This window comes from Rhinolophus sinicus, linkage group LG06 (genome assembly GCF_036562045.2).
Source record: "Rhinolophus sinicus isolate RSC01 linkage group LG06, ASM3656204v1, whole genome shotgun sequence".
Classification (NCBI taxonomy): Eukaryota; Metazoa; Chordata; class Mammalia; order Chiroptera; family Rhinolophidae; genus Rhinolophus; species Rhinolophus sinicus.
The window spans coordinates 159,512,232-159,538,476 of record NC_133756.1 but is presented as its reverse complement, the minus strand read 5'-3'; the positions used below and the strand labels follow the sequence as shown (position 1 = coordinate 159,538,476).

The following is a 26,245-nucleotide window of genomic DNA, read 5'->3' as shown; positions in this document are numbered from 1 at the left end:
GCCGAGGGGGCGTGATCAGAGGAGACGCGGAAAGGCTCCGGGAGGGGTTGAAGCCGAGAACGCTCTTACGTAACGAAGGAGGCGGGGCGCACTGTGCGCGAGAGGAGTGGGCGAAATCGCTCGGGACAGGGAAACGACATACATATGTAAATGAGAGGGCCGGACGAGCAGAGAGGCTAGTGTATCTGCATATGCATGAGAGGCGGAGCCTAGCCTGCCCAAGCTGGAGGGCATGCGCTGCCCCTTTCCCCTTTCCCCCTTCTCCCAAGATAACACCATCGGGTCTCTTAGACCGCAGACCCAATATTCCCACAATGCTGCGGAATCCTGGATGGGAGAAGCAGACCTAAAACATGCAACAACTCCTAGATTTCGAGTCCCGGGAAGGCGGAGTCGATAGGGCCCGAACGGAGAACGCTCAAGGTCACTGCGGTGACCGAGTGAAGGTCATGGGGAAAGGCGGGGCCATGTGCGTCGGCCTCCCACGGGCAGCCACGGCACTGACTCACGGACCGTGCACAGACTCTTTTATTTCTCTAGGGTTCACACTCCACATGGACAGGGTAGTGCTTGGGTCTGGGGGCAGGACAGGGACCGGGGCTAGAGTAGGGCAGTCACTTGAGCCTGAAGCGGTGTTCTCAACACACAGAGATGTTCAGCCTCTTGTTCCGGCGCCTCTTGAGCCCCTCGATGTACCTCTGCAGCTGCTTGGTCAGGAAGTGATTCCCGCCGATCTCTGACCGGTAACCTGGAGGGCAGAGCTCCACTCAGGGCAGTTAGCAGCAGATGCTGCATGTGTGATTTAATGAAGAGCGAGTGACTTGGGTTGGCAGGAGCACTGGGCGCTCTGTTCTGTGTTAGTTTGGGGAACTTTGGATCTCCACGGTGCTGGGCACTGCCGGGCTGTTTTTGTTTCAAGTCATAGATCTGTGCTCCAAATAGATGGGGGATGCAGAATAGGATGGGGTGCTGAGGTGCAGGATGAATGAAGGCAAGGTTAGAGAAGATGTTGCAGGCCTGAACTAGGGCAGGGGCAGCAGGCAACTTTTCGGAGAATTCCTGGACCTCCCACCCTAAACCGTTAGCCAGCCCTCCCCCCTTCATATCATAAGCAGGGCAAACCAAGGGAAGTTTACCCAAATAATCAGTCCAAAGGCTCTTCACCTTACCCAGGGAAGGAGCCAAGGCCACACAAAGGCTGTCATCCCCATTGGGAAGGTGGAGAAACAGCCTTTAAAAAGCCACATCAGCTAGAGGGGTTGAAGTCCAGACCCCTGGCAGTCACCCCATGACCTCCCCACTTGGTTTCTCTGTGCTCAGTCCCCCAACTTTTTATTTTTGTGGGGCTTCTGGAATATTTGTGAGTGGAATCTGACAAGGCAGACACATCTTGAAACCCCACTCCCAGGGGGCCAAGCCCTGCAAAATTCCCCAAGGTCTCTTATGGGAGCTGGGGAGAGGCTCACTCCGGAGGGCTTTGGTGAGGATTTCCAGAGCTTCATTTTCCATGAGTTCCATCAGGGGCAGCGGCAGCTGGAGAGGCAGCAAGAGGCACAGATGTCCAAGCGACCCCAGCTCTGCCCACAGCTGAAATGGCCCACCTGCTGCCTCCAGCCCCAAAACCCCCAACCAACCTTCCTGCCGCTCCACCCACAAACCACCTGCAACCTCCAACTTGCCCATCCCCCACCCCACTAAAATCCCATCTCCCTGGGTGCCTCCAACCCTGGTCTGCTGCTCCACCCAGTAGGCTCGATGGGGTGTGTGCTTCAAGATACTGAATGATGGCATTGAGGAAGTTATTTCTGGGAGAAGAGAAAAGAGAGTTATCTGCAGACTGCTGGATCTTCCCTGGAGCAGAAAAAATGTATGAGGTGGCATCTGGCAGGGGGAGTGGCCCTCAGAAAACAGCTCCAGGTGCTGCCTTCCTGGGAAACAGTATGAGACAGTGGTTTACAACCCTGGGCTTTATTGTCCCACTCCCTAAGGTTCCAGTTCTGACTGCCACACTGTGTGAGACTTAAGGCCAGTGACTGACACTTTCTGACCTTCAAGTTCTTCATCTGTAAAATGGAGTAATAAGAATGGCTCTTTATGGAGCTTGTGAAGTTTAAAGGTGATCATGCAAGAGAAGCCCAGTGCCTGGCACACAGTAAGTACTCAATAAGGGGCAGTTATTATGCTGTTATCGGTTCCAATTCCCTGATGAAGGGCAGGGAGAAGGGGATGGAGGGGGAGGAAAGGCCCAAACAGTGTCCAGCATGAAGCAGGTACTTAAAAATTGTAACCAATGACTGAATGAATGACAGGTAGGCACCTCCTCAACCAGCACAAATCCACCGACAAAAAATTAACTCCCTCCTCTCAACTATCCTGATGATTCCATTCAAAGCACTGTCGTACCCCCGCGGCCTTTGCGCATTTTCGTACGTGCCTCTCCCAGAACTGGAGTGTTCGGGCCACGGGACTTTGTAAGACGCTATCCCGGTAGGGGGCGCTCCAAGAATGTCTGGTCGGTTTAAACCTTGGTAGATTAGCGCTGGCCTCCCCTCCCAGGGAATCCTGGAAATTTGGATCCTACAGCTTCTCCCGGTTTTACACCAACAGAAACTGAGACCCTGGCCAGCCCCTTGCCCTGGGGGCGCCCACAGCCCGGTGAGTCCACACTGACCCATCTCAGTGCTGGAATCGTCCTCCTCTTCTAAACGGCTTCCAAAGGAGCTGCCGGGGTGCAGCTCCAACAAGGTGTGGTCGTCCAGCTCCTCTTGCTTGAAGCTGACGTTGTCATCTCTGTCATCCGATTCTTCCCAGCCGCCGTCCGAGTCGTGGCTGGCATTCTTCCGGTTGTACCACTCGCTAGTCTTGCTGCCTACGCTGCTGCTCTCCAGTTCGGAGTCCCTGTAGACATTGGACAGCTGCACGTTGATCTTCGGTTGCGACAGTGTGGCTGTGGTCCACAGATTCCGGATGTCGCTATGCGGGTTCGACTTCACTGAAGACTTGGCCAACGCCTGTGGGGCCACAAACGAGGAGGAAAGCCAAGGGTCGTGGGGAGTTGGGGAGGGGAGGAAGAGCAGGCTGGGGCTGGGATCCTGGGCCCCGCCAGAGCCAGCACTCCACTCTGGAGGGCATGGGGCCTGCTGGGAGCTGTCCGGAGCCAAGGGTGAGTGAGAGGATAGCCAGGGGCCCAGATTAGATGAGTCTGGGGGCTGACTGTGTGAGGGGCGCAGGAAGAGTTCTTACTTTGAAAGGCTTCTCCTCCATGGTTCTGTCCCAACGGACCCAGTTGCCACAGGCCTCCGGCGAGGAAGTGGGGGGTCACGCTCCAGCATGGGGGAGGGGCAGTGTCCGGTTTCGGAATGGCGATGGGGGTCTCGCGCTGGAAGAGTTCAAGCCACAGCCCTCCACACTAGATAACATTATTTCTCCCCCATCTCCCGCCTAATAGGTGTGTTGGGCTTGGAGACGCACAGCCCATCTTGGCAGATTCCTCTCCTGGACCCTACCCGGTAGCCTCCAAGCAGATACGTGGGCCGGATCACAGCCAAGAGGGCCGCGCTTTGACCGACATATATGCAGGAGGAGTCACGGAAGGCCTGACATGCCCGCAGGAGGCCCAACGCAAGCACCCCCACCTCACTAGCGTCCCCGGAGCGCGCACGTCCGTAGCGATACAGACTTTTTCGTTTATTGATACAGGCTTTGAGGCACAGTTGTGAGGTGTTGTGAAGGACGGGCCCAGCCAGGACGAGACAGAAAGGCTTGGGGGTCAGGAAATGGATGAAATGAGGAGAGGGCCAGGGGCCGGGGTGGCAGGCAAGCAACTCGTAGCCTGCTCCCCAGACTCCCGTCTAGTCAAAAGAAGGCTCTTTGGTTAACTAAGCAAAGCATGCTGGGGAGAGAGCGAGAACCAAGCCATTTGAGAGGCCGGGGTCAGGGGTCTTGCCCCTACACGGGCACGTCTTTATCCCGGGGGCGCCCCGGGCGCCGGGGCCTCTCAGGCTTCTTGGAAGGGTTGGGAGGGCGGCGGCGACCCCGTGGCGCGCGGGGCAGCGCGCAGCCGCGCTCGCTCTGCGTGTCCGAAGACTCGTCGATGAAGGCCAGATTCTCGCTGGGGTAATCCAGCGCGGAAGCCGTGGGCGGGGAGGGCGGCTCGGCCTTCTCAGGGGGTGCAGGGGATGGGGGCCTGCCCGCGGGCTCCACTGAACAGGGCGGTGGAGGCAGGAGAGGCCGCTCCTTCTCCGGCGGTGGTGGTGCCGGGGGCCCGCTTCGCTGGGTCACCCGCGCGGTCACCGTGCCCGTCCAGCTGGCGGCCTGTGCCGTGAAGCCGCCCATCTGCACGGGGAGGAAAGGCAGTCCTCGACCCGGGGTTCTCGAACACCTCGGCAACCCCGGGAGCCTGCCCTTCGCATATCAGGCATTGCCCTACTTTTCCCCTGGTCCTCCTGCCTCAGCCCTCCTAAGGAGGGAAAGGCTCATCACCCCGGTCCCACGCTCTCCCCTCCATCGCACTGAAGCGCCCTCTTCTCCGGGAACTTTCCTAGAAAACCCATTTCATTTCAGTTCTCCCTCCCGCGGCCCCAGAGACCTTTGCGCCTCCGCCGGGCACGATGAGAGGGGTGACAAAATACAGGTCGCCCAATTAAATTTGAATTTCAGATAAACAGCAAATAAATTTCAGTGTAACTATGTCCAACGCAATATTTGGGACATAACTTATGCTAAAGTGTTATTTGCTATTTATCTGAAATTCACATTTAACTGGGCTTCCTGCTTTTTTATTTGGTAAATCTGGCAACCCTATCCATAGGAGCAGAGATGGAGTCACCTATCTCCAGACTGAAAACCTGTCTGAGTTTATCCCTTTGTCCCCAGGCTGGTGCACACAGGGACTCACTCAGTCCCTACCTGGAGGAGCCCCCACGCTGGAAGGGAGGCAGGCTGGCCAAACAACTGCCGGCCCGGGCCCAGCGCGTCAGCGCCACGGCGCAGGCGCAGGCGCGGCGCCTACCTCTGCCCGAGTGCGGCGGGACACTGCTCGCAGCCAGTTCCCGATGGTGGTGAGCACTGAGGCGAAGTAGGCCAGGCCCAGCAGGATCCAGAACCACACTAGCGGCTGGTAGGCTGCAGATTTCAGGTTGGGGCTGGCGCCTGGGATACCACCGGGGAGGGCAGAAAGAAGTTGATTGTGGGACAAGCACTGAGCCTGTGAGCCTCTGTCTCACTGCCCCCTCTTCCCAGCTCTTTAAGAGGATCCGCCTTTCCCAGGGCAATGGGTAAGTGCCAGAGTGTCTGAATGCATGCAAGAAGATGAGTGTGCACGACTTGAAGGTATGCGAGATAAGAGCATGTGAGTGGGGGTGCTCACATGCAAGAATGTGAGCATGTGTGAGAGGAGCACCTTATACGTGTGAACATGCACGGAGGCGCAGGCATGCAAAAATGGAAGCGTGCATGAGGTGTTGCATCCGTGTAAAAATGTGACAGTGCGTTCAGTGAGCAGATGTAGGGGTTGGAGTGATCCCGTGGGAGAGCACAAACGCCACATGGAATTTGGAGGGAGAAGCAAGAATGCAGAGCCCCTGGGCAGAGATAAAGTGACTAGGGAAGGACAGCACAAGAAAGGTGGCCTCACCGGCCACATAGTCCCCGAACCCCACCGTGGTGAGTGTCACTACGACGAAGTAGATGGCCTCAAGCTTGTTCCAGTCCTCCACACAGTAGAACACGATTGCAGGGGTGAGAACAAAGAGCACGCAGCCGATCAGCAGGAAGAGCACCGCGGATAGAATTCGCACCAGCTCCGGGGCCACGTGCCACTTCTGCAGGGAGGGGCAGTAGGCAGGACCCAGGAACTGCCAAAACTTCCATCCTCACACCCCATACCCCCTCCTCTGGGAGCCTGCGGGGGTGGGGGTGGGGGGAGGCTCCTGTGACCTCAGGGCCCATGCCCCCATGCCGGGAGGGGACATAGGGAAGGGTATCCCAAGCCCAACACCAGGGCGAGGAGCAGCTCACCAGGAAGATGGCTTCGATATGACTGATGCCGCGACGCAGGGAGGAACCCAGCCGGTCCCCGACCCCTGCCAGTAGGATCCCGAACAGCGGAATCCCCACCAGCGCATAAAAGATGCAGAAGAGGCGCCCAGCATCTGTGCGCAGGGCCACATTGCCGTAGCCTGGGTAGAGGGGCCATGCAGGAGGTCTAGGGACTGCCTAGTGCCTCCCTACCTCCCCTTGCACTTTCCCCCATGAGAAAGCCAGCTGCCCCTTGCCCCCCTCTGCATGCTCAGTCCCCTCCCCCACCGATGGTGGTGATGATGGTGCCCGAGAAAAAGAAGGCGCTGCCCAGGTCCCAGGCTGAGTAGTTGCTGTGGCTGGTTGAGTTGGTGTCAGGGTTCGCACCCCCTCCCAGGGCATCAGCCACCTCCTGCAGGACAAGGCGCAGAAGGAGGAACCTCAGTCCTTCCCTCCTGTCCTGGCCAACCCCCTTGGCTCCAGTCTCCAGAGTGGTTCCCTTCCTACCCCACCCAGATCTCCCTTTTCCTCTGGTCTCCCTGAGGGCAGTGCCTTAGAGCAGACATTGCAAAATGGGGGGCCCAATTTGGTTTGACCTCCACATTGTTTTAGAAACACTTGAGTTATCTGCCCCATAATTTTACACAAAGGATTTCCAATTTTACAGTGGTCAGGAGTACAGACTCTGGGACCTGACTTCCTGAGTTCAAATCTTGGTGCTATGTGACTTCGGGCAAGTTAACTCTCTGTGCCTCAGTTTCTGCATCTACCAAGTGGAAAGGATACTAACACCTACTGTACAGGTTGTTCTGAAGAGTTAAAGCACTCACAGCAAAGTAAGCACTTTGTGTTTGTTAAATGAGTCCCCACCCCCCATGCAGTGATCATGCCCAGTGATTTCCATCTTCCCACAGACCCCATCACTCCCACTGGCCCTATGGAGGCTGGATTTGAGTCCTTTGGCTTAGAAAATCTGACGAAATTTCTAGGGACCCTCCCTCCAGGAAGGTTCATATACCATCAAATTTTACATCCAATTTTAGGAGTTTCATGGATACACAAACCCCTGCTGAAGTCCTGTGCTACATAGTTGGTGTTCAATAGATATTGTTAAATTAATGAAATGGCCATGAGCCTGCCCCTCTTGCCAGCCTGCAGGTAGCTTGGGGCAGGGTCTGTGTTTTGAGAGTGCCTGCCCTGAATGATAGAGGTCAGAGCATAATGAGGGGTTGCAGAGGGGCCCTTCCCCACCAAGCAACGCCAAGACACAAAGGCACTGGGCATGGGGGAGATCATAAGCCACATCTCTCTCTGCAGTCCTCATTAGCAAGACCCTTTCCAAATGAATTGCCCTATCATGACTGCCCCCAATCCTCCATACCTCCCTGCTGTCTGCAGAATGGAGTCCAACCTCCCCAGTCCAGTGTTAAGCCCCTTTTCAATGTGTTCCCAACCTCCCCTTCCCCAGTCCTCTCTCCTGAGACTCCCATTTGGGAACCCAAGTTACAGTGACCTTACCCCCAGATTTATGAGACAATCCCATTTCCTATACTATTTTTGAATAAAGCCAAGAAGTGAAATGTATGATTAAAAGTGATTTAATTTTTATTTTGCAATATCTTTCCGGTAAATTCACTACTTAGGGGGAAAAAAATCCTTTGTCATCCTGTGTGTTCTAATTTTTGCTTCAAATGACTAGGCATCTGCTAAATCTGAGTTCTGCAAAACACTCTGAGCTTCCCAGCTTCCACGCCTTTGTCTATGCTGTTCCTCTGCCGGCAGTCCTTTGCAACCCAAGCACACGTCTCTAAATACTACCCATCTCACCTACCTCCTTTCAATTATCAGCTCTTTCCAAAGGCCCCTGGTATCTCCCTCCTTGCCTCCAGCAACTAGCCAAAAGCCCAGCACACAACATGCGGTTAACAAAGAAGGAAGTAAGCAAAGCTCCTTTTCCACTGAATTCTACAGTGATCTATCCATGAATCTGTCCCCTCGTCCAGCTGTGACATCCTCTGTGGTACAGCCTGCATCTGCTCCACCCCAATGTCAATCTCCCTGCTCATTCTCTGGTGTATAGCACAGTTCCTAGCACACAGTAGGCGCATAATTGCTGCACGACTAATTGTGGAAGAGAAATAGGGCAGCTGTTGCCCACCCGTCTAGGTTCTGCCCTTCCTTTTCTTCTTAGTTTTTTTATCCAGGAAAAAAGCAATTCCATTGTGGAGATAAAATAGGTCAGATTCCCTCCCTCTGCCCTATGGTCTGGCCAGAAACATTCTCCTGCCCAGGCCTCTCTGAGCCTTGCTCAGCATTCTAGAAGGGTCAGAAATAAGGTCAGGCTGCTTTATGCCCTAGCCCCACCCCACTCTCATCTCTGTTCTGGGTCCTGCCACATTGGGACTCAGCTGGAAGATGGAGGCTTTTATGCCAATGGCTCCTCCTTCCAAAAGAATAGGCAGGGAAAGAGGGGTACTCTTTGCTAAAGTATTAAACATTTATTTATTAAAGTTAAATTTGGGGTGTTGAATATGATAGTGACTCAGAAGTCAGAGAAAGTCACAGAGGTCTTGCCTGACAGTACCCAAGAAGACTGAAGCCCAGCACTTTACTCAAGGGGCCAAAGCTGACCTTGTCCCTGACTTACCCTCCCTCCAGCCTCCACATCATACACTTGTGTCCTGGGGCAAAGGGGTGCTCAACCTGGTATCCATGGTGGCATAGTGGCTTAGGGGATCCCGGAATCCTCCGAAATTGTTTATACATGTTTCTATGTGCACCTTTTGGGGTGAGGAGGATAGTCACACGATTCTTGGGCTTCTCTAAGGCATCTGTGACTCCCAAAAAGTATAGGAACCAGTGTAGGGTTGCCAGATTTAGCAAATACAAACACTGCATGGGACATACTTATATTTTAAAACTATTCATTGTTAAATAAATTAAATTAATATGTTCAGCTGAAATTCACATTTAACTGGTGTCCTGGAGTTTTATCTGGCAACCCGAAACCAGTGAGTTAGACCTGCGAAAATATATCTCATGTGCTACAGCCATTTATTCATTTCTTCCTTCAATCGTTCCTTCATTCAACCACTCTCACACATGGAAGGACACCTTCCAGGAGCACAGGCCAATGCCAGGCACAGCAAGGAAAACAAGCGCCCCTATGGCCTCCATATTAAGAACACAGAGACCTGGATCCCAGCCTCTGCCATGCACCCTCCAGCTGCCCCCAGCTCTCAGGAGTGTTGGTCTGAAAGCAGCACTCCAGCTCATGGCCCTACTGGCATGCAGCACATGCCAGGGGGTCATGGGTGACTGCTGAAGGGGCTCTCGCCCACCCACGCACCTTGATGAAGAGCCTTAGGTCCCAGTCGCCGACACAGGGATGGCTACTCAGGAACTTCTCCCGGACCTCCCCAAGCTCCCTCTGGGCGTGCTGCTCCCCAGGCTGCTCCAGGGCCTGGAACACCAGGGCACCGGACACCAAGTAGAGAAGGACGAGCGCCAGCAGTGCCAGTAGTGTGGTGCTGCGCATGGCGCGCCCAGGGGCCTGGCCAATTCCACTGCCCACCTGGGGAGGCCGGGCAGGAGGCTCCTGGAGGGCTGCGGTCACTGTGGACAGAAGCAGGGATGCTTGGATCAATAACCTAGCCTGACACCCCTACACTCTCCTCCAACCCCTACACACTCAAAGGGCCTTGGAGCCCCCAGCCCTGCTGTCCACACATGTCCTCTCCTCACATTCCTCTGGCTGGACACTTGGTACCAGGACACACCCAGTCCTCCCCCCACTTGGGTCCTCCCCCTTACCTCTATTGCCGGGCCCTCAGCCCCTGTCCGGGGACTCCAGGGTATGAGACGTGAAGAGGGCACCAGGAAGGGAAAGGAAGGAGAGTGGAAGGAGAGACTGAGCCTGCTGAGGGATAGGCAGGGCGAGCGAGAAAAAGCTGGGGACCGGGCGGAGGCGAGCAGAACCTGCCTCCCAGGAGGAGGAGGCAGAGCGGGTGGCGCGGTTCGAGAAGGGAAAGCGGGAGGAAAGGCCGGACCGCACAGGGTGTGGACGAGGATGGCGGGTCCCGGTTCATCCGCTGCTGCTGCGGCATCTTAGTGACTTTGCCCTCCCCTCCTGCCTCTTCCTGCAACGCTGCTGGCCGCAATGGGCCAGGCGGGAAGCCTCCGGGGTGCCCCAGCACCCCGCCGGGCTTTCGAGGAACCCAGGGATGGGTCCCGGTCGCTGCGCAGAGGCGAGGCAGGGCGGGGTCGTGGGGAAAAAGGGAGGATGCCGGGTTCAGGGAAGGAGCGGGGTGGGGGTGACAAAGGCCGGACCAGTGCAGCATCCCCCAAGGAGGCTGTCAGCCCTGGGGACAGCGGGCGGGGGCGCCCACGCGCATACACGCTGCACAAAGCCCTGCGAGCCCACGCTCCGCCCTGCGGCTCCAGCCGCCCAGCTACCCGGCTGCACGCTCACGCTCCACCTGCACTCTGCCCAGACTCACGGGCATACCGGGACCCTCAGGGGCAGGCGCGCGGGACCGCGGGACCCCGAGGTCCACACACACGTGTGCACACACTCGCGTACGCACACCCAGACCGCGGGGCCACAACGCAGCGCCCGCCGCCCAGACACCCTGTACACCAGCCGCTCGCTCCCACTGCCTCCCGTGTCTTCACGCCGACGCCTCGGAGCGTGACGGGCGCTGGACACGCGGCGGTACAATTCCCGGAGGCGCCCAAGAGGGGGAGGTGGCGCCCCGCCCGGACGGTCTCCTGCTGCGCGCCCTGCCCGGGAGTCCGGTCCGTACTCCCTCCCGCGGCCGTCCGCCCGCACTTACTGTTGGCCCCGCTGCGGCTGAGGCTGAGGCTGCGGCTGCGGCCCGGGCTCCCGCGCGGCCTCGCCGGTGCCGGCTGGGTCGCGGAGGCGGCAGCGGCAGCAGAGGCGGAGCGGGCGGCCGCCGGGGCTGGGACCCCCTCCCGCCGCCAGAAGCCCCCCTCCTCCCGCGTTTAACGCCTCCAACGCCGCGCCCTCGCTGCAGGCGCCGCCCCCCGCAGCCCCTAACCTGCGGCAGCTCAGTGCCCTAATCCCGGCGGGTCCCGAAAGGTGAGTGGCAGAGGAGTCCAGAAGGGGTTGCCGCTGGGACCGGCCTCCAGTCTAAGACCAAAGCCCTGGCACTGCCCCTCCGGCCAGCCAGTGTGGCCAGCAGCACGGCCCGGGTCTGGACATCAGCCAGCTCACCTCTCTGGACAGGCGCCACACTAATCTCCCAGCATCTCCTAGACCCACAGTCAGATCTGAATGGCTTTCAACTCCCCGCTCTTGGGGACATCCTGGCTCTTGAGCTCAACACTTATGAGGAAGGGGATCCCACTAGACAAAGGGTAGGGGATCCACTGAGGCAAGCTGGAGTTGGCCCAGGTGGGGTGGGGCCCAGTTCTGGAAAGTCATGCTGGGCACTTCCTGTCCCTGCTCCTGTATCTCCATTCCTTGGTCCTCATCCTATGCCCATCCCAACAGGGAGTGCCAGCACTCCCTTTCCCTACTGCCTGAACAGCCAGGGCCTTGGCAGCTCCTGGAACTCCACCTCTCTGCTCTTAGCCACTTTACAACCCCCATCTCTCCCAAGACCCCGATCTTGCTTGGGTTCCCTCAGCCCTCAGGGTGAGTGGTGTAAGCGTGGGCTGGAAGGCTGAGCACCTTCTACTAGTAGGGGGCCTAGACAGGTTACTAAACGAACCTGCCAGTCCCCACTTACAGAAAAGGGATGGTGAATTCTCACCTCAGGGTGCTGTGCGAGCCTTAAAGAGGTCAGTATTTGTTAAATGTTCACATCAGAGCCTGGCACACACACAATAAAGTGCCCTACAAATGTTAGCAATTTTCCTTTCAACGAAGGGTGATTGTCCAGCTTCCAGCTGATTTGATTCTCCAAGTCTAAGACGCCCTCTCTGGAAGGCCCTCAAGGCCTGCTGCCCACCACAGTCCCAAGTGAAGGGTTTCAAGACAGGCTCAGTGCTAGGCCCCAGGGACTCCAGGGAGCTGGGAAGGCCGGGTCCACGTGTAGGAGGTAGACCCTCCGATAAACAACACCCAGCCACACAACAGGTGGAGGGCAGCAGAGGGCAGTGACTGTGCTACTAGAGGTGGCCAAAGAAGGGGGCCCCAGTACTACCAGGAAGACTGTGTGGGGGCAGCACCCCCTACCAGCCAAATCCACACCTAGTAGGGAGATGGGGGCTGCTCAGTCATGGACCAACTCCTCCTCCAGGCCCTGGACTAACGGCCAGGTTGGGTGTGATGACAGGGAAGCAGGGTCTCCAGAAATCCCAGTCCACTAGGGGGTGAGAGGCATAATAGCCACATAATCACAGTACCAGGGGATCCAGGAGGGTTCCCTGACTTGGAGAAGGAAGGTTTCATAAAGGAGGTGACATTTGAAGCAGGTCTTGAGGTAAGAGTAGAAATTATTTAAGTAGGGACGGGACTGGAGTAGGAGTAGGGCTCTTCCCCAGGCTGAAGGCTCCTCCCTCTTCCTGCCCACCAGCCTGGGGGAGGTAAGTGGTCCCTGCCAGCCCAGCAGCCCCCCTCAAGGGCCAGTGTCTGATAAGCCTTCAGCCAAACAGATGACGGTTCTAAGAGGACAACTGACAGACGGTGGTGAGACGTGGGGCACAGACACTTTTATTGAGTGGCAGGTGCAGGACGGGGAGCTGGCTCCAGCCGTAGAAGTGGAGGTGGCAGGTCATGCCAGGGTGTTGTGGGCATCTGGCAGCCAGAGCCATGCTCCCCCATCCTAGGGGACAGCATAAACTCACTACAATAGAAGTAGCAAATTGCTGGCCAGGGGAGGAGGCAGCCTGCCCCCCTCCCCCGCGGGATCCTAGGCAAGAAGCAGCAGATGAACTTGGCACAGGGGCCTGGGGTGGGAGGGACTGGGGTCTGGGTGTTCTGGGGAGAGGTGGAGGAAGATCACGTCTGTGGGGTAGAGTAGAGGCTGTGGTGGTGGCTGCTTGGTCCCAGCACCTGGGAGAAGAGCAGAGGAGTGGTCCGCGTCTGGCTGCCTCCGCACCAGCCTGGCTCCCGCCCGATGGCGCCGTACCAGTTGCTGGAGCCTAGGCTACCAGACATGCTATAGGCAGAGAAATAGGGTCAGTCCCAAGGCAGTGACCAGGGCCATATTCCTAAGAGTTGGGGGAGAGAGGCTTAGAACAAAGCCCAGTGATCCAGACCTCCAAGACCCAGGGCTTCAGCCCTGCAGACCATGACAAACTGCATCCTCAGGGCGAGAGGTGGAAACCAGAGGGCCCCCCCCCCCAGGACAGATGGAAACAAAGACTACAGCCAGAGCTGGGTGACAAGACCTGGCTCTAGGTCCCCATGGCTCCATGGAGCAAGCTGGGAGCCCATGAGTCCTGAGATGGGGTCTGGGCTCCTACCTAGTGCTCTCGCCCCGGCTATGCTCCCAGGAGCAGCCCTCGTCCTCGCAGTGCCCAGCCCGGTCGAAGAAGTAGGAACGGGAGCCAAAGACCTGCCCATTGAGGATGCGGCTGGTGCTCTAGCGAAGGAAATTGCCATTGATATTCTCTCCTATCCACCACTGACCTCCCACAACCCCCCAACTCCAGGCCCCAGGCCAGGGATTCCCAGTGCCACCCCTCTCCACTGGCCCTCACCAGGTCCTGTGGCGGCCGGTGCACCCGGAAGAAGCCCACCAGCAGTGTAGTGGGTAGCAGCTCCCACACAAAGAGGATCAGGCCAAACACCAGGTAGCCTTTGTTCCCCAGGTCATTCACCAGGTCCGCCTGTGGGAAAGCAAGGGCTTGTGGCAATCTGCAATTGTGCCGGCAGGGCACCTGGCCAGGGCCCAGGCCAGCTGGGGGCCAGAAGCCATGGCTACTACCGTGTTTCCCCGAAAATAAGACCGAGTCTTATATTAATTTTTGCTCCAAAAGATGCATTGGGGCTTATGGTCAGGAGATGTCATCCTTAAAAATCATGCGAGGCTTGTTTTCGGGGAAACACGGTAAGGAGGCAGCAGATGTGCCAAACACCCACCTGGTCAGAGACGTTGTACCAGTCATAATCGAAGGCATCCAGTCGGCTCTGAGGGGCCAAGGCCAGGGCTGCCAGGTTGTAGCAGGCTCGACTGGCATAGAGCAGGACCATGGCACCACCCATTGCAGCAGCCTGGCACACACTGGTCCCCTGGCACAGATGACAACAGGGGACCCTCAGGGAGGGGAGGCTCCAGCTTTCCCTCTACCCTGAAGATCAATGTCCAAAGACCCCAAAGGAAACCAGGCATCAGGGCTTGTGACCCTACCTTGGCCTCCAGGTAGATGCTGGTGGAGGGAGCCCGCCGGGCGACAAGGCAGAGGCAGGCGGCAAGAGAGAGCGCGCAGATAACAAAGAGGGAGTCACTCACTAGGACTCGAACCAGCAGGAGGGCCCAGGGCTGTGCCCGGCGCTGGCGGGACAGCACAGCACACAGCACATTCACCAGCAGAAAGAGCAGCGAGGCCCCCACGAAGGCCCCTCGAACGGCCAGCCTGCAGCCCACAGCACAGTCAGCCCCAGCCTACCAATCTTGATGCTCACCCACCACCCAACCTCCCCCAGGAGACCCACTGCCAACCAGAATCTCAGGGCATCCAATCTGAACCTTACTCCTTCAGTTTTATAGATGGGGAAACTGAGGCCCAAGGAAGTAAGAAGGGGACTGATACCTGTGGTACAGCGGAAGGAGCAGCAGACGGGAGTCCGAAATCTAATTTTAAGCCCTGGCTCTGCCTCCAGCCAGGTCTATGACCTTGAACATAATGCTTTACCTTTATGGGCCTCAGTTTCTTCATCTCTCAAATGGGGATAATAATCATCTCACACATTAAATTGTAAAAGTTAAAGCTATTTGTGAAAGCTCTTAATAAACTGTAAGATACTATACAAATGACAGGAGTATTGCCATCCCAGGTCATCCAGAATTGCTTTGGCTTTGGAGCTTTCAAAGGCTGGGGCCTCCAGCTCTGCCTCCATCATGGATGACACTGGTACCCATTCCCCTCCCTGTTTCTATTATTGTTCACATATGCAATGTCTCTGCTGAGCCATCTGTGACAGATGCTTCACTTTTCCAAGCTCTTTCACAAAGATTCCCTGGGTTGTCCTCGCCTTAGCCCTGCTACGGGGGAAGGAATGGACACCAGGCTGTCCCCTGCCCCTGGCCTGGAGACTGAGCCACCAGTGTCCCAAGTACTTACAAGCCTCGGCTCATCTCTGGCCGACGCTTCGCCTTGGCCTTGAACACCACCTGGGAGCAGAGATGCCCATCATTCCTTTCGGCCCTTGGGGCTTGCCACCCGACAGCCCACCCCCACTCATGACCACAGTTACCTGGGCAAAGTAGAGATTCATAAGCGTCAGTGTGAAGAACTGCAGGCAGACAGGGCAGCAGTAGAGAAGCCAAAAGGGCAGGGGCCCCAGGCGGTTGGCTCGAGGGGTATCTCGGAAGTAGAAGGAAAAGAGGGTGGTACGCAAGGCAGCCCAGAGCAGACAGAGTGCCAGAAACACCGTCTGATAGCTGAGTCGCTTGTGCCCATACAGGAGGACCAGCCAGAGCTGGGCATAGACGGAGAAGAAGAGCAGGGCATACAGAATGGTGTAGGCCGCAGTCAGCCCCAGGGTCACGGCCGGTGGCAGCGCAGGCACCAGCCCAGCAGCGGGCACCAGGCCAGACAGGTTACTCTCCATGTCAGGGAGGGAAGCCTAAATCCTGAGACAGAGATGGAGGGGCTGGCAGGAGGCCAGGAAATAAAAATAAATAGGGGGTGGGGGTGGGAGTTGCAGGGCCCAGAGACAGGAATAGGGGAGCTCAGGAGGAAAGAAGTTGTGGCGGGCCAGGCTCTTCCCAGCAACAGAGGTACACTCGCCCTTGTGGTGGGACAGAGGCAGCCTGGCACCTGGCCCTGGGCCTCTCACTCAGCAGGGTGGAAAGGCAGTCTCTTCTCCAGGGCTGAGGGGGAAGGTGTGGAGTGTCCCCTCCCTGGGTCAGTCTTAAGCCAGGAGCTGAGGGGTGCAGAGGCTGAAGGACAGAGGTCCTTGGCCTCTCGCTCGAGTAGTCCTGGCAGGAGGGGGAGAGCCGGCCGATGCCCGTAGCTCAGGACAGCGGCCGCTGCAGGGGGTGTTCAACACCCAGCTCTCCCCCTCCTCAAACTGGGGGGGCTCTCTCTCCTCCAATAATCCGGATAGGGTAGGGGGTCTCTGCCTTCTGTCTTCGGGACTCCGGACGCTGCCCCCAACCCACCCCCCCACTGCGTCCACTCCCCAACCGCGGGGGTCAGGAGGAGGTCTACACCAAGCCCTTAGACCGCCCCAGGGGGAGCCGGATCCGGCCGCTGGGACCCGGGACTCCGGCTCCCCGGCTCCGCCCCCTCCTGCGCCTGCGCGGGTACCGCTCACTACGCAAATTGCGCAGCATCTAGCCCCGGCTCTGAACCCTGCGCCGCGCCCGGCGTGCAGTCGTTCGAGAATGGGCGCGAGCTACGCCGCTAGCGGGCGCCAAGGGTTACAAGAGGCGGCGCGCGGTCGAGGAGCCGGGGCGGCAGTACATCCGGCCGGCGCCCAGATAGGCCGTTCCCGGGGCCAGCGGCCCTTGCTTGTTTGAAGGGCTTCCCGTGGGCCCACCGGCCTTTGCTTATTTGCGGGGCCGCCAATTCCCATGCGTTTCTTCCCCATTCCCAAACCGAGATCGCGCCGTCAAGCGGTGGGCCGCAATGACTTCCCCTCGCCGGGTCTCTGAAGGAAACTTCCGCCCACAGCCAAGATGGCCCCGGGGCCCCGCCCTCTGGCCCTGAACCCGCAAAGCCCCGCAGCCCCCGGGAGCCGCGACTGTAGTTCCCGCTCACCTGGCGGGCCGCCTGCCAGGCGCGAAGCCCCCGCGAGTCCTACGGCCACCTTCACAAGGGTCCCTAGCCCTTCTCCTGAGCCAGGACAGTCATCCTGCCAGAGAGGAGGCTCCCTCTCTCAAGTCGAGTGTTCCTCAGATGGCGCGGGCAGTGGTGCCCCTGATGCGGGCAGTGCGAGGTTTCCACAGTGGGGAGGAGGGATTCAGTCACCCAGTCTAGACGGAGCAGTGACAACAACAACAACAACAATGCATCCAACGGCTGAGCTTCAGTTACGGCTTTGCAGAGTGCTTTCACAGACAGTAATCACCACTCGCTTTACAAAGTTCACTGGCTCCCGAGGGAGGTGTCATTATCTCAATTTTACAGGGGTGGAAACTAAGGTCCAGAGGGGCTGAAAGACTTGTCAGCAGAAACTAGTCCCCAGGTTCCAAATTCTCTGGCGACCCCAGAGAATCCCTTATCTGCTCCCACACACGCCCCAGGCACGAGGAAGCCGGTAAAAGAGCATCCGGAGGCGAAGGAACTCAGGAGGAAGGCGTTGGGAGGGGAGCAGGTCCTAAGGCGGGGGCGGGGCCCAAGCCTAGAGTGGCTCCGCCTCCTAGCCCGCCCTAGTGACATTTCAGTAGCTGATTGGGCTGGGTCGATGACAGTTCCCGTTGCCCAGGCAACTAGGGCAGGGCTGCCTCAGTGCTGTAGAGGGAGGCGCAGGCCCCAGTCCGGGGCCTCGAGATCGGGCTCGGGGTGAGACTGGCTTGCGGTCACCACCGGCGGGTCGGGCCGGGTCCTGGGGCTCCACAGCACCAGGGCTCCGAAAGGAGATTTAAGTCCTGGGTGGAGAGGCTGAGCTCCCTGCCCAGCCAGACTCAGTGTACAGATGGGGGCCTGGGAGGCAGGGCGGACCTGGGGTTCTAAGGTGGGAGAGGGAACCAGGGACGCCTGCTCCCCGGCTGCCGCTGGCCACTATTTGTTCCAGTTGTGCCCTAACTACCTGCCATCTTGCCCCCACAGCCCAGAGCATGTTCCAGATCCCAGAGTTTGAGCAGAGTGAGCAGGAAGACTCCAGCCCTGCAGATAGGGGCTTGGGCCCCAGCCCCACAGGAGACCAGCCCCCAGGTCCAGGCAAGCACCTGTGTACGGCCCCGGTCCTCCTGGGGGAAGCTGGTCACCAACAGGGACAGCCCGCCAGCAGCAGCCACCATGGAGGTAGGCACCGCCCCACAACAACCTGCCTGTCCACTTTTGCCCCCAGCTCAGGAGCTCCTCAGCATCTCAGCTGTATCCGTACTCACTGGGTAGCTTTGAGTAAGTCCCTAACCTCTCTGCGCCTTAGTTTCCTCTTCTGTAAAACAGAGCAATTAGTCACCACCATTGTCGGGCTGTTAGGATGATTAGCAGAACATATAAGAAGTACTTAATTACAGTGTTGGCACTTACAAAATGCTCAAAGAATGTAGTTGTTAGTGTAGGACCAGAACAAATCACTGAAAGGCAGGCAATGAGCCAGAAAAGGGAAGTGACTTGCCTAAGGTCACACTTGTTTGGCAGTTCCTTTGGTAGGAAGCAGGGCTGAAGTCTCTGCCAGAGGCTGCCAGCCCCCAGGTCTGTTTTTAATCCACCCTGTGCTCATGCCCATTCCAGGGCTATCCTTGCCAGTTGCCAGGGGCTGCTGACCTCAAGAGGCAGATAGCCCTACCAACAGAGTCTGTGTGGGGGTGAGGAAGCATAGGCTGTCTTCCACACCCACAGAAGGGGGCCCAGCACCCAGACAGATGGATGGGCACTGGAGGACAGTGGCCATTTCTCAGTAGTCTCCACTCCCCAGGGCCCAGCACAGGCCTTGGCACCTGGAACAACCTCAGAGATCTTCTGAAAACAAACCATGTCCCTTGCCAGCTGAAGCCTAAATGACTTCCTCCCTATTTTTAGGACCAAGAAGGCTTAGTAAGGCCTCCTCGTGGCCCATTCACATACTCTCTGTCAGACTAAACTCCAGACTTTCTTTAACTTCCAGATCTTTGTACTTGCTGTTTTTCTGCTCACAACAGCTTTCCACCCTCACCTGGCTGTTCCTCCTCTATATCAAGTGCTTAATCTGTACCCCAGATGTCCCAGCTGCCAGGGGCACATCAGTGAACAGAAGAGATAAAAGTCCTTGCCTTATGGTGCCTATATTCCAGTTGGTGGGGAGAGATGGGCCATAAACAAACAAACGAGTAAATGATATAACATGCTAGTAGATGACACACACTGGGCAGCAGTGTGAGAAAGTCTACTTTCTCTGGATCTGATGCACTGGGGGCCAGGGGAGCAATTTGAATGGAGGTGGCCAGGGTCAGCCTTGGTGAGAAGCAACATTTGCCCAAAGGCTGGTGGGGATGAGGCGGGAAACACTCAGATATCTGTGGGGAGAAATCCTGACAAGGGAAAGGCTAATGCAAAGGTCCCGAGGCCACTGTGGCCCAAGGGGATGGGGGGCGGCGGGGAGAGCTGGAGATGCTGGAGTTAATAGAGGGGGAGGGGGAGCTGAACAGGGCCTTAGTGGCTTTGGCTCTTCCTTTGAAAACATGGAAGGGCTTTGAACAGAGTGGAGTGATCTGATTTGGGCATCAAGAGAATCACCAGGGCTTGTGTTGAGACTGGTATGCAATGGGCAAAAGCAGTGGTGGGGCTGCAGGGGAGTCTGCCTCAAGAGTCCCAAGGGAGGACAGTGGCTTGTGCGAGGGTGGTGACAGTGCAGGTGGTAAGCAGCTGGACTCTGGGTTTATTTTGAAGGTAGAGCTGGCAGGATTTGTTGGCAGATTGGATGTAGAGTTCCAGAGAAAGAGAGGAGTCAAGGATGGCTGCAAGAGGAATCTGGCCTGGGCATCTAGAAGGATGGAGTTGCTCTTAAGTGAGATGGGGACAGGTAAGATCAGGAGCCCAGTGTCGGCCAGGTCCAGTTAGAGGTGTCTTTTGGGCATCCAGGTGGTGATTTCTAGTAGGGAAGGGTCCAGGCAGGATTTCTGCATGTGGGAGTTGTCAGTCACTGATCTAGAGTTCTGTGAGGCACAGGGAGCCACCCAAGAGTGAGGGTAGGTGAGGGGTGGGTGTTGAGGGGAGAGAGGAGCGGGTTTGAAGTGGTCATTCTGGAGTGTGGAGCTGGGTGTGTCAGGCAATGTCAAGGGGGCCGCTGGGTTTCGTGGCCATGAATTTAAACCGAAGTGGTACATGGCTCCAGCCACAATGGCCACTCAGGTGCCGGTGGAAGCTGGCAGGGGGTTGATGTTAACCAGAGCTATGGTCATCTCAGCCCAGTGAGAGAGGCAGGGCCTTGAGGCTGTGTGCAAGGGAGGGAACAGGTGCTGTGGGTGTAAGCTGGCTGGGTGGCGAGGAGAGGAGCCAACCCTGGAGTTCTCGCATCATTAGAGTTGGGGTACCAAGGGAGTGAGGAGGTGGCGATGAGCCTGTGGGAGGCTTGTGATGGAATTATTGATGGTGACAGGGTCTAAGTTCTTGCCATGGGATGAGAGTGAGGGGAGCGGTGGAGAAGGATGTCAAGGAAAGGAAAGGCTAGGAGGTAGGAAAGGACCACTTCTGTCCTATGGATGAATGAAGACAGGAACGGCAAAGGAGAGCGTGGTAGGGAGCTTGAGTCATCTCCTGCACAAGCTAGGGGTGCGACCTGGGGCTGGGGGTGCCTGAGGTATGGAGGGGAGGGTGGCACAACCTGAGAAACTAGATTTAGGGAGGTGGGCATGACAGTGGTCTGAAGCAGCAATAAGCACCCAGGGGGCCCTGGACCCAGCCGTGAAGAGAGCTGTGGGGGTGGGGGGAGGGGAACAGAAACCACTGGAGAGGACTACACAGGATTTCTTAAATTTTTGACTTAGTTTTCAGTGTCTAAAAAACAAGTGATTTTTCCATAAAAGATCCCCAAATATCAACAACCTGCCAGAGCCACTGCCCTCCTCTAGATGAGCAGGGTCCCTTTGCTCTTCATACTTCTTGCCTCCTGGCCCCTGCTGGACTGTTAGTGTAGCCAGGGCGGGGACTACGGCCACCTTGTGTACTGTGACAGCCAGGCACATAGCCCAGTGCTGGGACGGGCAGTTGTGTGGCGAGCTGTGGGTGTGTAGATGGTGGCAAGGGAAGGAAGGACACCCAGTGGGGGCAGCAGTCCAGCATTGGGCTCTGAGCCAGACTCTAGGGTTAACACAGCTTTACCCTTTATTAGCAAGTTGAGTTTGAGCAGGTTTAGTTATCTCACTCTGCCTCAGTCTCCTTATCTGTTCAATGGGAATAGAACCAGTCCCACCTCATAGGGTTATAGTGAGGATCTGATGAGCTAATATAGGAAAAGTGCTTAGAACCAGTGCTTAGTGCAGAGGAGCGTTTGGTGTTACTATTACTGTGATCATTGTTATTGTTACTACAAGTTGGCCCAGGCTCTGAACAGACCTGGGGGTTGCCATTCATTCAGCAGAGAGTAATACATGAATAACCAATACCCTCCTGATGGCGGACAAGTGAATTACAGGTTAGGACCTGGATGTAAGGGCCTTGACGGCCATTCCAAGGAGTTCAGACTTTATCTCATAAGCAGTAGGGAGCCATTGTAGATTTCAGGTAGAGGACAGACAGTTGGGTTTAGAGGAGGGGTTGGCAAACCACAGCCACAGGCTGAATCCCCCAACCCCCTTTTTATACAGAGTATGAGCTAAGAGTGGTTTTTACATTTTTAAATAGTTGACAATCCAAGAACAATATTTCATAACATGTGAAAATCATATGAAATTCGAGTTTGCATGTCCCTAAATAAAATGTTCATGGTATACAGCAATGCAGTCATTTATATAGTTTATGGCTCTTTCAAGCCATGACCACAAAGCTGAGTACTTGTGACAGAGACTGTGTGGTCTGCCATGCCCCAAATATTTACTTTCTGACTCTTACAGCAAACCCTTGCCAGCTTTCTGATTTCCTCAGCTCTGAGCATGTTCCTTGCAGGCTAGTAAGAGGCTTTTGTACCCCAAATGGCTTTAGGGTACAACGGGAGTCCGGGCTGGGGCCTGCAGGTACCAGAAGCCACACAGGCTGCCTGCTGCTCTGCCTGCTGGGGGCAGGCAGTGTGAGAGCACCTGCCTGTGGAAGAGCAGGATCCAAACTGTTCTGCCTGTTGACAAAGCCTCGAAATGTGTGGAACACCACCGTTTTAATGAAGTGTGCAAGGATGCTCACAGAAGCATGACCATGGATGTGTTCAGCCCTATCCATGTGCCCGGAAGTCCAATGGGTAAAGAATAAGTTTTGCTGGGGTGTGGGGCACCTCCAGCCACAGCCACCCCTCCCACTTCCCCACCCCAGCCCTAGGCCTGCTCTCTGGGAAGATGGCATGAGTGGGCAGGTCTGGGCACCCACCCATTCTCACACCCAGAGAGGAGCCACACCCCATCCCTCTCCCTTACCTTCCCCAGAGTGGGGAGAGGCCGCTTCTGCCCTGCCTAGGGGCGTGTAGTGGTGAGAGCTGATTGAGAGTGAGATGGTTCAGTTGGCATGTCTCCTTCCCCCAGGGAGTTCACAAAACTCCCTCAGGTTTTTTCCAGTAAATAGGACACTTTTTAAAAATTCAGTTGACACAAATGGGTTCCATTTTGACAATGGCTGGCTTGGCATTGCTAAATCCATGGCTTTGGTGGAAAAGCCACACCCCATAGGCTAGGCTCCAGGTAGAGCTGCACTAGCAGAAAGCCTGGGGCACATTTCCCAACCTGGGCCTGCAAGGGGAGCCTGAGGCATGAGAATTAAGGATGCAGGCCCTGAGGCCAGACTATTTAGGGTTGGATTCCTGCTCTGCTACCTAGTGGCTGAGTGACTTTGGGCAAGTTACTCACCCTCTCTGTGCCTTAGTTTTCTCTCTCCATGGGGACAGTGAGTAAACTCCCTCCTAGGGTATAAGGAGGACGTAATGAAGTAATACACATAATGTACTTTCAAGGTGACACAGCAGGTGCTCTTCTGCTTGTGATTCCTTGGCGAGAGGGTAGTGCCCAGACCAAGTGCCCATCTGCAAATCACTCACCTTCCAACTCTGTCAAATGTGGTGGTTGTGTGGGTTCTTAGAGCTAGTAAAAGAGTAATAGCTGACATTTCCTGAGCACTTAAATGGCCAGCTGTATGACCTCAGGCAAGTTCCTAACCTCTAGCTGCCTCTATTTCCTCATCTGTAAAATAGGGAGAACTTGGCATCCACCTCACTGGGAAGCTGGGAGGCTTTAGGATGTGAAAGCAGTAATGAGGGGGATGAGGTGGGGCCCACCTAGCTACTGAGCCCTGCCTCACTGCCCACACCCCACAGAACTGGCAAGTGCTCTGCAGATGGGCCTGATCCTATCAGGGGTCTTTTTTTTCCGGCTCCTTCGGCCCCAACCCCCAACCCCCACTCCTGAATTAGCTACCTGACTCCTCAAAGGCTTTATGGTGTCCCTACCTGACCTCGGGCCTGGGCTTTAGGCGTTCTGACTGCATCCTCTTAGCGTAGGACTTTCTGAATTCAGCCCTCTTCCCTTCTGGACTTTCTGAGCCATTGTATCTGGAGCTGGGATCCTTGGAGGCCCTGCAGTCCCTGGAGCTGACCTACAGGGCTCTGTGGGGAGGACAAGACACCGTTATCACCCTGGCTTCAAAACCTGGCCTAAATCAGGCTTCCTCTAAAATGTCTTCCCTGACAGTGGGCCTTGCCATGGACACTGAGCCCATTCTCAGCACTTGCTCCACGCCTGTCTTCTACTCTGTTATATAGCTCTGCGATTTTGCTCCTGGGAGTGGTTCTAGGTCCTTGATGGTCTAGATATGGGGGTGGGGTTGGCAGGAGTAAGGGGATGACACACAGTACACAAGTCAGACAAACTCCAAACACAGAAGCGCCTTGTTGAATAATGACCCATCGTGCACTTTCAGCTTACAAAGCACTCTCATGCTGTTTTTGTGACCTTTACACAGTCACTGATAGTAAGAGCTAGGTTCATCCCCAGAGGTGAAGACACAGGGTCAGAGAGCTGACGGGTGCTTGGACAAGGGAAGAGGTGAAGCTCAAGGAATAATCACTGGACTCTGAACACCAACAAACCTCTAGGGACTTCAGGACTTCACAGCTGTGTGACCCTAGATGATTCTTAACCTCTCTAAGCCTGTCTGTCTTCTCATCTGTAAAATGGAGGCAATGTTAGTGCTCACTTCCCAGGATGGTTAGGAGGATAATGAGGTAATGCCCTGGGCCTAGCACATAGTAAGTGCCCCATAAATATTACCTTAAAAGGTCAACACACCCAACCGTACATTTTCTCCAAAGCAGCTGCTATGGGAGGTGCAGACATGCTGTTCACAGGTTCTGGCTCTCCAGGGTCTCTTTTAGGCCACAAGAGTGAAACAAATGAGCAGCAGCAGGTCACATGCAGAGCTGGAGTTCAGCCCTGCTTGGCTGGGGCAGGGCACCTCCTCAACCAGGGGACTGGTCTCCCCTGCTGGAGAATGGAGATGATTAAAGAGCTGAAAACCCTGGGGCTTGCTGCGAGGCCCCATGGTCTTGCACTAATAACTATAACTACTATTTATTATGCCCTTATTTTTGTGCCAGGCACAGAGGTAGGTCCTTTTATACACTAAGGCCCTGGCCCATTATTGGGGCTCAATTAAGATTTGTGGGATTAATGAGAAGTTAATTCGAATCTTCACAAAAGCCCCATGAGCTTCCCTTGATTTACATATGAAGGAACTGGAGCTCTGAAAGGTATACTCCGATGAGCACACAAGTACATCAGCGGCGCAGTGAAGCTAAGGCTGGGGGTGCAGAGGAGTTGAGATTCACGTCGCTCCCCACCCCTCTCTCCAGGCGCTGGGTCTGTGGAGCCCCGGAGTCGCCACAGCTCGTACCCCGCGGGGACCGAGGAAGATGAAGAGATGGAGGAGGAGGAGCCCAGCCCCTTCCGGGGCCGCTCGCGCTCAGCGCCCCCCAACCTCTGGGCTGCACAGCGCTATGGCCGGGAGCTCCGGAGGATGAGCGATGAGTTCGAGGGTTCCTTTAAGGTGAGCGCGGGTCCCGGCGAAGAGGAGGACTACTCCCAGAGCATGCCGGGTTCTATACTTCCAGGTCACCTCCCACTGGGCAGTCCCGTTCCGAAACCCAGGGCATGCCGGGATATGTAGTCCAGACGCCCCCCCGTCCCACCCCCTCCGCTCCAGGTCAAAGCTTCTGGGGTCCCTAAATCCGTGGAGCGCGAAGCTTGCGGACATCTGTGCTCCCAGTCAGTCCTTTCGGGTGTCCGGGTTTTTGCCTTCCACTTCGGAACCAGTTCTTTAGTTTTTGAATTGCGGTACCACCCGTCAGGTGGTAGATCTCCGGCTCTGGCCCTAACATACAGGGTCCTAGGCGTCCTCCCTCCTCGCCCCCAGCACCAAAAGTCTGAGGTCGAACTCCTTCCATTCCTAAGGGCCCAAGCAAGCGATCTCTCGTGTTTATGAAAGTTAGGAGACTCCTCGGTACAGGGCATGTACCTTCCCCAGGTTCTCATTTAGAGATGGGATTCCGGAAGTGGAGGGCCCTGTCTCGGGCTGCCAGCATAAGCTAACTCATTTATCCGTTTCTTCCTCCCACCCCGAAGGGACTTCCTCGCCCGAAGAGCGCGGGCACAGCGACGCAGATGCGGCAAAACGCCAGCTGGACACGCATCTTCCAGTCCTTGTGGAGAGGAGGCTCCGCCTCCTCCCAATGACCTTCGGTCCCACAGCCCGAAGCTCTCCCCCCGCGCGCCGCCGTTGGCGGCCATCTTGGGTACGGGCGGAAGTCGTTTCCGCAGGCCTGTACAAAAAGATCAGGTCTGCCCCTTTCGGAAGGAGGTGGTCCGACCCAGAGCCGATTCCCTTCCGGTGTGTGCGGGGACCGCCGACGGTTCGGCCCCATCGGAAGTTTTGAAGTTTTTCCGCCCGTAGCTCCCGGAAATAGCCCCTGACTCCGGCTCTGGGCTGACCCAGGCGCCTGCACGAAGTTGTGAATCAGAATAACTTCTCCAGAACCTTTTCCTCCGCGATGACCCCGCGGGCCGACGCTGGCCACAAAATGTGCTAATAAAACCCGCGTCTGTGCCGCCGAGTTTCCTCTGTCGGTCGCTAGGGGCTTTGCGGGCAGGGGGAGCGCTAGAACTTTGTTTTAGAAGATGGCCCCATTTTACACATAAGGAAAACAGGCTCTTTCTGAGTGACTTATCCTGGGACCGAGACCAGGCGGCGGCGAGCAGAGCCAGGGTTTCTTGGCTCCCGGGAAGCGGAGGGCGGCCAGGCCCCAGGGACCTCC

The 26,245-nt window shown here is 56.5% G+C and overlaps 4 protein-coding genes and 2 long non-coding RNA genes across 25 annotated transcripts; 2 read left to right on the top strand and 4 right to left on the bottom strand.

The window, feature by feature from the left end:
* Positions 1-510: 510 nt before the first annotated feature.
* Positions 511-3,455, bottom strand: CATSPERZ (catsper channel auxiliary subunit zeta). 12 transcript variants are annotated; one of them, XM_019737793.2, is made up of 5 exons: positions 3,244-3,455; positions 2,672-3,011; positions 1,726-1,928; positions 1,467-1,533; positions 511-969 (listed from the first exon to the last, which is right to left on the bottom strand). In XM_019737793.2, exons 1-5 carry the CDS (start codon positions 3,262-3,264, stop codon positions 920-922), a joined length of 681 nt encoding a protein of 226 aa, XP_019593352.2. In that variant the 5' UTR covers positions 3,265-3,455; the 3' UTR covers positions 511-919. The 12 variants fall into 12 exon arrangements, with proteins under 12 accessions (XP_019593352.2, XP_074192674.1, XP_019593351.2 ...); XM_074336573.1 differs by having other exon boundaries at positions 511-927; XM_019737792.2 differs by having other exon boundaries at positions 511-748.
* Positions 624-7,602, top strand: LOC141572281 (uncharacterized). Of its 2 annotated transcripts, XR_012497623.1 has the most exons (5): positions 624-743; positions 1,989-2,152; positions 2,812-3,044; positions 3,449-3,661; positions 4,876-7,602. It is a non-coding gene; the product is annotated as an uncharacterized LOC141572281 (long non-coding RNA). The 2 variants fall into 2 exon arrangements; XR_012497622.1 differs by lacking the exon at positions 624-743 and having other exon boundaries at positions 1,927-2,152.
* KCNK4 (potassium two pore domain channel subfamily K member 4) lies at positions 3,673-17,029 on the bottom strand. 5 transcript variants are annotated; one of them, XM_019737783.2, is made up of 7 exons: positions 16,918-17,029; positions 9,368-9,633; positions 6,307-6,430; positions 6,019-6,179; positions 5,636-5,822; positions 5,012-5,151; positions 3,673-4,335 (listed from the first exon to the last, which is right to left on the bottom strand). In XM_019737783.2, exons 2-7 carry the CDS (start codon positions 9,554-9,556, stop codon positions 3,949-3,951), a joined length of 1,188 nt encoding a protein of 395 aa, XP_019593342.1. In that variant the 5' UTR covers positions 9,557-9,633; positions 16,918-17,029; the 3' UTR covers positions 3,673-3,948. The 5 variants fall into 5 exon arrangements, with proteins under 5 accessions (XP_019593342.1, XP_019593341.1, XP_074192671.1 ...); XM_019737782.2 differs by lacking the exon at positions 16,918-17,029 and adding an exon at positions 11,079-12,026; XM_074336570.1 differs by lacking the exon at positions 16,918-17,029 and adding an exon at positions 10,854-10,983.
* Positions 12,634-17,056, bottom strand: GPR137 (G protein-coupled receptor 137). 3 transcript variants are annotated; one of them, XM_074336568.1, is made up of 8 exons: positions 16,918-17,056; positions 15,407-15,805; positions 15,274-15,323; positions 14,340-14,565; positions 14,072-14,221; positions 13,690-13,818; positions 13,453-13,571; positions 12,634-13,039 (listed from the first exon to the last, which is right to left on the bottom strand). In XM_074336568.1, the coding sequence occupies exons 2-8, from the start codon at positions 15,761-15,763 to the stop codon at positions 12,649-12,651; spliced, it is 1,422 nt and encodes a 473-aa protein (XP_074192669.1). In that variant the 5' UTR covers positions 15,764-15,805; positions 16,918-17,056; the 3' UTR covers positions 12,634-12,648. The 3 variants fall into 3 exon arrangements, with proteins under 3 accessions (XP_074192669.1, XP_074192670.1, XP_019593336.2); XM_074336569.1 differs by having other exon boundaries at positions 15,407-15,785; positions 16,918-17,043; XM_019737777.2 differs by lacking the exon at positions 16,918-17,056 and having other exon boundaries at positions 12,675-13,145; positions 15,407-16,854.
* Positions 17,057-17,544: 488 nt separating this feature from the next.
* On the top strand, positions 17,545-26,039 carry BAD (BCL2 associated agonist of cell death). 2 transcript variants are annotated; one of them, XM_019737796.2, is made up of 4 exons: positions 17,545-17,661; positions 17,929-18,123; positions 24,788-24,981; positions 25,557-26,039. In XM_019737796.2, the coding sequence occupies exons 2-4, from the start codon at positions 17,937-17,939 to the stop codon at positions 25,665-25,667; spliced, it is 492 nt and encodes a 163-aa protein (XP_019593355.1). In that variant the 5' UTR covers positions 17,545-17,661; positions 17,929-17,936; the 3' UTR covers positions 25,668-26,039. The 2 variants fall into 2 exon arrangements, with proteins under 2 accessions (XP_019593355.1, XP_019593356.1); XM_019737797.2 differs by having other exon boundaries at positions 17,655-17,788.
* On the bottom strand, positions 22,580-24,765 carry LOC141572282 (uncharacterized). The gene is made up of 3 exons (XR_012497624.1): positions 24,207-24,765; positions 23,387-23,542; positions 22,580-22,843 (listed from the first exon to the last, which is right to left on the bottom strand). It is a non-coding gene; the product is annotated as an uncharacterized LOC141572282 (long non-coding RNA).
* Positions 26,040-26,245: the final 206 nt, after the last annotated feature.

Coding starts and splice junctions, on each gene's coding strand:
- BAD (XM_019737796.2), top strand. CDS start 17,937: ATGTTCCAGATCCCAGAGTTTGAGCAGAGTGAGCAGGAAGACTCCAGC. Junction 18,124..24,787: donor CAGCAGCAGCCACCATGGAG/GTAGGCACCGCC, acceptor CCCTCTCTCCAG/GCGCTGGGTCTGTGGAGCCC. Junction 24,982..25,556: donor AGTTCGAGGGTTCCTTTAAG/GTGAGCGCGGGT, acceptor CCCACCCCGAAG/GGACTTCCTCGCCCGAAGAG.
- CATSPERZ (XM_019737785.2), bottom strand. CDS start 3,264: ATGGAGGAGAAGCCTTTCAAA. Junction 3,012..3,243: donor TGGAGGAGAAGCCTTTCAAA/GTAAGAACTCTT, acceptor GTGGCCCCACAG/GCGTTGGCCAAGTCTTCAGT. Junction 1,929..2,671: donor CGATTCCAGCACTGAGATGG/GTCAGTGTGGAC, acceptor ACTGTTTCCCAG/GAAGGCAGCACCTGGAGCTG.
- KCNK4 (XM_074336570.1), bottom strand. Junction 5,823..6,018: donor ATATCGAAGCCATCTTCCTG/GTGAGCTGCTCC, acceptor CCCTCCCTGCAG/AAGTGGCACGTGGCCCCGGA. Junction 5,152..5,635: donor GTTCGGGGACTATGTGGCCG/GTGAGGCCACCT, acceptor GTGGTATCCCAG/GCGCCAGCCCCAACCTGAAA.
- GPR137 (XM_074336568.1), bottom strand. CDS start 15,763: ATGGAGAGTAACCTGTCTGGCCTGGTGCCCGCTGCTGGGCTGGTGCCT. Junction 14,566..15,273: donor CCAGAGATGAGCCGAGGCTT/GTAAGTACTTGG, acceptor TGTGGGCTGCAG/GCTGGCCGTTCGAGGGGCCT. Junction 13,819..14,071: donor GGTACAACGTCTCTGACCAG/GTGGGTGTTTGG, acceptor GCTTTCCCACAG/GCGGACCTGGTGAATGACCT.